Source organism: Helianthus annuus, chromosome 12, assembly GCF_002127325.2.
Source record: "Helianthus annuus cultivar XRQ/B chromosome 12, HanXRQr2.0-SUNRISE, whole genome shotgun sequence".
NCBI lineage: Eukaryota > Viridiplantae > Streptophyta > Magnoliopsida > Asterales > Asteraceae > Helianthus > Helianthus annuus.
In genome coordinates, this window is record NC_035444.2 from 79,892,129 (window position 1) to 79,901,470 (window position 9,342).

The following is a 9,342-nucleotide window of genomic DNA, read 5'->3' on the forward strand; positions in this document are numbered from 1 at the left end:
ATTCAAATTTTCACCAAAACTGAATAAGAAACATAACTTCCATGATTTACACTTTCATGCCCTAATCTCAAAATTATCCTGTCACAAATCTTACTTCCAACTACACCTTATTTTTTTAACACTTGTTGTTCCCTTGTAACATAATTCAACCTATTAGATTAAATTTAAGTGGGACCATAATAACCAATCTTAACAGATTTTCCCGCCAAAACTCAATTCCAAACACACCACTTTTGACATGCATTCTGCATGACATACATACTCAACCACCTACCACCACCACTATTCTTCAATGGCAGCCAAACTGTTGCTTTTTCCGGTGACTCTCCTGCTACTTCTCCTTCCTTTCACCACCGCGCTCCCACCAGAGACCATCGCCAACGCGGCCGACACGCTCTCCAACTCCGGCTACGTCGCTATGTCCCTAACCCTAAACCTCCTCTCCACTTCCTTACTCTCTCAAACAAACTCCGCCACCATCTTCACACCTCCGGACTCCATTTTCGCTCTCTCCGGCCAACCGCCTCTCTCTCTCCTCCAACTCCACATCTCACCGTTACTTTTCTCTCTCTCTAGCCTCCGTTCTCTCCTTCCTGGCACCAGAATCCCCACCGTTTCCTCCAACACCTACCTAACAGTTACTTCTCCTTCATTCTCCGATCAGATCTCAATAAACAACGTCAACATCATCGGATCTCCGGTTTTCGACGACGGATCGTTGATTATATACAGTATCGAGAACTTCTTCGATCCGGATTCTGAGATCTCGAAAGCTCCGGTGCAGATCGAGAGTTTCAACAGTTTCAACGGTTGTGATGCATCGTACGGTTCAGGTGATAAAAACTACTCGTTTCGTAACGCGAATAACGTGTTGATATCCAGAGGATACTCTGTTATGGCTTCGTTTTTGAACCTGCAACTGCTAGGGTTTCGGAGTGAACATAATTTGAGTTTGACGGTTTTCGCTCCGGTTGATGAAGTGATGGTTGATTATTCAGGAAGGTTTCCGGATTATGCTTCTCTGTTTATGCGGCATGTGTTGAATTGTAGAATTTCGTGGAGAGAGTTTGATAATGTTGTTGACGGAACGAGTTTGAGTACGTATTTTAGTGGATTTGGAGTAAGAGTTAGTAGATCTGGTGGTGTGTTGATGGTGAATGAGGTTCCGGTTGTGTTTCCGGATATGTATTATAGTGATTGGCTGGTGATTCATGGTGTTTCTGAGGTTTTTTCTGTTCTGGAACCGGTAGAAGATGTTGATGATTCCGATGGTGATTTTGATGATCGAATTCCGTCTAGTCATGCTGCGAAGGAGCCGGATGTTCCTGCGGTTTCATTTAAGACTGAGTTTTAGCTGATTGATCCTGTAATTGATCTGTAGGCAAGTCTAATAGTTAGATTTTGAAAGTTGTTTAATTTCATTTTTTTTATTGAATTTTGTTGACTATATTGATTCAGATGAAATTCATAGATTCATATGATCAAATTGCAAATATATATGGAAATGCTAGTGTTTGAACTTTGAAGAACAAGCTAATGCATCCATATCCGTTGATTTTCATTTACACTTGGATGGTTACTTGTTAGGATTTTTAGAGTCATATCTTAGTGCTATATTTCATTCAGCCAAGGGTCTCAGCGGATCCGCCTCTATATCCCTTGGGATAGGGGTAACGTTTATCTACGTACGTCACACTCTCCCCTGACCCTACAACAGTTATGCTATGAGTGCTATTATATGTATGGTTTGGTTTGTCTCTGATTCTTTAGAATATGGAATAAAGCGTGATCCTACTTGCAACTCTATAACTTAATTGCTACTTGTTTCAATAACTTTTTGGTGTTTGTTATATTCTTAATCTGTATAGACTGAGTGAAATCATATCCAAGGAAACATCATCTAGACAATTCAAGCAATCCTGTGGGTCAGTTGTCTCTAATGTTCTTAATCTCAATATTTCATATGCGTTAATATACAACAATACAACAAGCCCCCACAATCATGTTATAAGTTGTTGCTGCTTTTGGAGTTTAACAAATAGATTTTGATAGCTTTAAGGAATTGATTGATTCTCTTAAATCTATTAAGAATCCATTTAATTTATAAGACCAAGAGGGTGGTAATCATCAGTGGCGGACCCAGAAATTTTTTCGTGGGGGTGCGGAATATTTTTAAAAATTTTAGGCCCCTAGCTGTATAAAAATATCGGTTCATAGCGGATCGGGTCGGATCACGTAAGACAAAAGAACATCAAACTAAAATTTATAAATCATCAAAAACTCGTCAAACGTCATTACAAATTACAAACGTATTTAAAATTGTGCCCTACAGGTTTTTTTTTTTTTTTTGAAATATATCCAAAATATCATCTAAAGATACTAAACACGCCATAAGTTCATTACATTCTACTCATTGTTCCTAACACATATAATTTGCTCCATAAGTTCATAAAACAACACTAAACACTTAAACAAAATAAACAATCATCTTCAACAATATCCCATAACTTTCAATTATATTTTTAAACAATCAAGCCCTGATATTAAATGTTGATTACTTGTAGCTAATCATTTAAACTAACAAAGCTATAAATAAAACAACAAAATCATTTAACTACAAGTCTAGAACAACAAAAAAATAAAAAATAAAAATAAAAATAAAAATAAAAATAAAAAAAGATTAAACCCTTACACATCTATATTTTCTTCTGATCATCACATAAAACAAAATAAATAAATAAATAAACCATACTAGTTCTATATTGGAATTCTGACGTAATATGGGTCGGTCCAACCGGAATTTTGGTTTTTCCGGTAAAAAAAGCCACCAGGTTGTGAGCAGTGGCGTTAAGTCGCTGTGAGTTTTTTTGGGGGCGGGATTTGGAAATGGAATGGGTGGATGGGTTTGGGTTATTTTATTTAGTTCAAATTTCTTTAGGTTGGGTTTGGGCTTGTGTTAATAAAAATTAATTGCAGATTGGGCTTTGATTGGATTAAATAATTAAGTGAATAAGTGGTTAATAATTATTTTTTTCTAAGTGGGGCGGGTGAAAATTTTCAAGGGGTGCGGGTTAAAAATTCCAAGGGGTGCGGTTGGGATTTCCGGCGAAAAATAACACTAAAAAATATTTTTTCATGGGGTGCGCCCGCCCACCTTTGGCATAGGGTGGGTACGCCCCTGGTAATCATGTCGGGTAAGGATTTGGGATTGGTAGGTTGAAATTGCTGAACTTGATGACGATTCGTTTATCTGTTAAATTATAACTGGATATTTTTGTGTTAGGTTCGTGATGTGTGAAAAGAAAAACATGTAATTGGTTGTCATATCTGACCTTATGTGAATAGATCGTATTTAACATGTTTAACCCATTTTATTTAACGGATTGTGTTTGAGTTGTCTTGTTTAGGCCGTTTGCTATAACTTGTTCATTTGTTTGTGACTCGTTTAACACATTGGCAACTATCATACAACGCATTTATAATTTGTCAACCCATTTAACTCATTTAGATAACTAGACTAAACGCGTTTTCTTTGGGTTACATGATTTCAAATATATCTAAGTTAGGGTTCAAATATTGAACCCCTCAACTCGAAACTCGTCAATCTAAAAACAACTGTTGTTAGTTTTAATCACTTACTTAATTTGAATTAGATGATTAACTAATTAATATAAGCTTATATAGTTAAAAAGTTTGATAAACTAAAAGATCGTAAACAATTGTCACACCTACACCTAAATTCCTAGAATAGTAAAATGGTCGGTTGTGTAAAAAGTTTGTTAAATCTTTAAAAAAACATGGTTATAGAAGTCGCTAGTCGGCTGGTGGGGTGGGGACTAACGATTAATCAGGATTAATTATTATTAATCGAGGATTAATCGATGCCTAGTCAGGAATTTTACAACTATGAAAAAAAGTACACTTGAAACACTTTAGATTTTTAATAGTTACAATTATTTATTGTTACTATAAAGTATAATTTAATACTTAACAGATTAAACATATTAATAAGTTAACATCCATGGATTAAACATTCATATATTTATTGTTACTATAAAGTAATAATCAGGGTCGTTCCTACGTTTTTAAAGGCCCTAAGCGAACTACAAAGTAGAGACCCTTTTGCAAAATTATCCTTTTCAATATATTTAGTAACAAAACTCTCCTTTACATGGGCTTGAGACATGCAATTAAAAACTAAAAATTTTATAATTGATATAGTTAAAAAAAATTAAGTTACACTTTTTTATAGATAGCATATGTTTAAATAAAATTTATTTTTCTAGTTTTAATTGAGGAAAATTGTTTGATGAAATTATCGTAATCAAGTTCTTCTAAAAATCTTTTTCAATTGATATAATAGCTAAATATTGTAGGTCTTTCAATTTGAGTAATGGACCAGCCATGGGTTGTTTCAATTGCAGGCCTTTTTAGTGGGTTGTTCGGTGTATTATCTTATAATTATTGAGCCTAGTATAAAGAAAGCACACCAAATTTTAGAGACCTTTTAATTTGCATGGCCCTAACTGGGCCTAGGGTCTGAAGCCCTTTGGGTCGGCCCTGGTAATAATCTTCAACCATCAAGAACCTAGTTTTCCAAAGTAATAATAAAATTATATGGAAAACGATATCTTCATCTTTTCCAGGTTATTACGATAGTTATATGGTAAAAACTAAATTCTGTTATTCGCTAAAGAGTTTCACTTAAAACTACCAAAAAATAAATAAATATTGGCGGCTAACAATAGGAACTAGTTTTTTTATATCGTACGTTGCGACGAAACCAAGTAAATGCTAATGTAAAACAAACGTGATTTGAAAATAAAGCATGTTGTTTAGAAAGTCAAACCATTAGAACGATTTAGTTTATCATCGTACCGTTTTATGATACCACATAAGTACTTTATTTTGAGTATAACCTCGTTTTAACAAAACTTATAACGGAATGTCAGGGAAAGAAATCAAGCACAACTACGTACTTAAGTATTTAGAAAAAAAGTTATAAACGTAACTTACTAAAGAAGTATCAAATTAATCGATAAGTTAATATATGTTAAAAAAAGAAAAACGATTTAGTTTGTCATCGTACCATTTTATGATACCACATAAGTACTTTATTTTGAGTATAACCTCGTTTTAACAAAACTTATAACGGAATGTCAGGGAAAGAAATCAAGCACAACTACGTACTTAAGTATTTAGAAAAAAAGTTATAAATGTAACTTATTAAAGAAGTATCAAATTAACCGATAAATTAATATATGTTAAAAAAAGAAAAAAAAATTATTAAAAAAAGGTAAGGAAATAGATGTTTACTAAAAAAGAGAAATATATTATTAAAAGTAAATATAATAATAAACTATTATAATATATTAAATAATAAAATAATAAAAAACTCTATATTATTATAAAAATAAAGTTACTATTCATCGTCTCTCGAAATGAATATATATAAATAAAAATAAAGTTACTATTCATCGTCTCTCGAAATAAATATATATAAATATATATAAATATATATAAATGTATATTCTACACAAATTACCTTTATGTGTCACAAACCCATATCCTTGCTTTTCTATCAATTTCTAATACATTTTTGGGCCTTGAACCGGTCCACAAGATATTCACATATCATACATACTATCATGCTATTATAATACCAGATTACCAATCATGGACTGGATTTAAAATCTGACCGTTTTGAATTTAAAATTCAATACTATATGTAATGATCTAATTAAAAAGTGAAAAAAAAAAAAATCATGTTACGTAGGTTGTTCAAATTCGTTGGCTGCTCGTTTGGAAAATACTTGTTCAGTTTCTCGCTTGCTTGTAAACGAGCCAATCGTTCGGTTCTGTTTGTAAAACGAGCTAAGCAGTAAGCACGAGAAAAGGTTTACTTGCCTCGATTCGGCTCAAAATAATTTTTATTAATTTATTATATATAAACACAAAGTATAATTGAATTTATATTTTTATACATACCGCCCTAGTGGGTTTGGCTCAGTATATGTAAATATAGAATTATATTTACACTTGCTAACCCAATCAACCCAACAAATTTTTTTTACACTAAGTTTAAAAGTAAAATCCTAAGTCATGAAGTGATAGTCTTAACTGTTAGCGAATATATGTTTACCATATATTCGACCCACCATATCTTCTCTATTTAAACCGGAGTATATCTCCTACCGTATAGCATATTTAGTTTCCTTATGTATGTACATCATTGTATTATTTATACCGCTATCTATCAATGAGAAGATCATCAGTTTTTACAGAAACTTACATGGTATCAAAGCGCAGTCGCTCAATACCCTAATCACCGTTTTCTTCTTCTCCTTCTGACCTCGGTCGCCGCACAACTTCTGGTCTCGATCAGACCTTGTGTGTATTTGTTTTTCCTGCTTCCTGTTCCGGTCCATCCACCATGGTTCAAACCCCTTCTTCCGCTAACACAGGTGATGCTACGGCTCATCCTGATGATTCCGCTAAATCCGCATCAGAAACCCCCAAACCCGGGCACCTTCATCCGGTCTATTCTGTGACTAATATACAGTAGGAGATATGCTCCGGTTTAAATGGAGAAGATATGGTGGGTCGAATATATGGTTATCTTCTCTTTTTAAATAGAGAAGATATGGTGGGTCGAATATATGGTAAACATATATTCGCTAACATTAACTTCTTTCTCTCATTAGTCGTTTATTGTCAATCGTCTCCCGTTATCACACTTCGCCACAATGTGACAATTGTTCTCTGCAGTATGTTCATCGCCTCACTGGCCTCAACCTGAGCCTCATCCTCGGACAGTCGAACCTCAGGCATAGTGTCATCTTCAAACGGCCAGACCTCAATTATCACCCAACAACGGAAACATCGAAGAAAACATCCTAAATTTAGGGTTGTCAAAATCACTGGATGCTCTCATGTAAAAATGTGTGCTCGAAAAATGCTCGCTCGGCTTTCAGCTTGGTCGTAAATGAGCTGATCAGCTCAGTTCGGTTTGTAAACGAGCCAAGCATGAGCAAATGTCCGCTCGAATTGACTTGGCTCGTAAACAACTCTAATCATAATACCAGCCATGGTCTAGATCTAAATCGAAGCGTTTTGAATTTATAATTTAAGACTATGTGTATTGGTTTGATTAAAAAGTGAAAAAAAAATATGTCACGTTACTGTCACGTAGACAGTATAACTTTAACTAACTAAACTCTCAAAATTGTCTAACGGTTCACTAACCCAAATTGAATAAAGAATTAAAAAAAAAAAACACTAGAAGAGACTTGATGTGATTGACTAATTTTTTTTCCTAGTCTTTCTTTTGTTCACGCCCATTAAAGCGACGACGCCCCTCCATGGCCCCTACGATGTGGTGTTTGGCCCCATCTAAATAAGGTGACACTTAACGGCGCACATAATCTAAATATGTAAACATTGATTTTAACAATTTATTAGTTTACTTTAACAAAACTTTTTCACTTTATTAGCATAAAATTGCTAATTTTTTTTGACGGTAAGGAATTACGTGCCAATTACCGTGACATCGAGCGATATAGTCAAGGTGGACTACTCAACCGTCGCCAGCCCCTTAGCTCTCCCAGATACACAGAAACCCGACCTCCACCAGCCCGAAGGCATGACAGTGAAAATTGCTGATTTAGCCTATTATATCTCATACATATACCTATTTTTGGTTAATTTATAGAAAAAACACGAAAAGTTATTGCTTATGTTTTACTATATATTAATTTTACATTTTGTTTAAAAGTTTGTTAGTTAACACGATGCAATGTGCATACATGATTCAACATTTTTATGTGTATTTTTTCTCGTTTAACTGTCTCGTCGCAACCGCGGTTTCTAGATCGATTTAGTTATTCTTTTATATGTTTAACGTTTCGGTCTGGTTTTGTGCATTAACACGCCGCAACGGTGCAACATGCGTGTGTGATTCCACGTTTTTTACATCTATTTTTTCCCAATTTAACGGTTGACCTAGATTGACTTAGTTATTCTCATATATGTTTTACGTTTTGGTAGAATTTTTGCACATTAACATGTTGCAATGCGTGCGAGTGGTTTAACGTTTTTACATCTACTTTTCATTAAGTTTTATTTTTCTTTTTTATTTCTTTTGTTTTACGAGCTTTGGCAATGATGGTGGGCATTGGCGGTGGTTTGGCATCAGTGGCGGAATTAGCCTAAAAATTTAGTGCTATCTCAATTTTATTTTATTTTATTTTTGGATAAAGGGGTATCCTTTTTATAACGGAGACGAAGTTGAGGGCTATTTTTATACTACGGAAACGGAGTTAAGGGGTATTTTGACACTACGGAGACGGGGTTGAGGGGTAGCCCGTGCTACCCCTACTAACATTCTAACCTCCGCCCCTGTTTGGCATTGGTGCTACTTGACACGGATTTACACCCCCGCCGCAACGCGAGGGCTTAACATTAGTTTTTTTGGACGACTAGATCACCCAGTTAGGCCACGAGTAGGAATCCCGCGGTTGGCGTATTATTGCCAGTTTGAACCGATGCCACGGCTTTCAGCTTGGTCGTAAATGAGCTGATCAGCTCAGTTCGGTTTGTAAACGAGCCAAGCATGAGCAAAGGTCCGCTCGAATTGACTTGGCTCGTAAACAACTCTAATCATAATACCAGCCATGGTCTAGATCTAAATCGAAGCGTTTTGAATTTATAATTTAAGACTATGTGTATTGGTTTGATTAAAAAGTGAAAAAAAAAATATGTCACGTTACTGTCACGTAGACAGTATAACTTTAACTAACTAAACTCTCAAAATTGTCTAACGGTTCACTAACCCAAATTGAATAAAGAATTTAAAAAAAAAAAAAAAAAACTAGAAGAGACTTGATGTGATTGACTAATTTTTTTTCCTAGTCTTTCTTTTGTTCACGCCCATTAAAGCGACGACGCCCCTCCATGGCCCCTACGATGTGGTGTTTGGCCCCATCGAAATAAGGTGACACTTAACGGCGCACATAATCTAAATATGTAAACATTGATTTTAACAATTTATTAGTTTACTTTAACAAAACTTTTTCACTTTATTAGCATAAAATTGCTAATTTTTTTTGACGGTAAGGAATTACGTGCCAATTACCGAGACATCGAGCGATATAGTCAAGGTGGACTACTCAACCGTCGCCAGCCCCTTAGCTCTCCCAGATACACAGAAACCCGACCTCCACCAGCCCGAAGGCATGACAGTGAAAATTGCTGATTTAGCCTATTATATCTCATACATATACCTATTTTTGGTTAATTTATAGAAAAAACACGAAAAGTTATTGCTTATGTTTTACTATATAT

General features: G+C 34.8%; 1 protein-coding gene across 1 annotated transcript; it reads left to right on the top strand.

The window, feature by feature from the left end:
• Positions 1–81: 81 nt before the first annotated feature.
• Positions 82–1,495, top strand: LOC110910248 (putative fasciclin-like arabinogalactan protein 20). Its single transcript, XM_022154939.2, has one exon. The coding sequence runs from the start codon at positions 293–295 to the stop codon at positions 1,352–1,354; it is 1,062 nt and encodes a 353-aa protein (XP_022010631.1). The 5' UTR covers positions 82–292; the 3' UTR covers positions 1,355–1,495.
• The last annotated feature ends 7,847 nt before the right edge of the window (positions 1,496–9,342 follow it).

What these genes read in the sequence shown, in the direction of transcription:
- LOC110910248 (XM_022154939.2), top strand. Translation starts at nt 293, where the DNA reads ATGGCAGCCAAACTGTTGCTTTTTCCGGTGACTCTCCTGCTACTTCTC.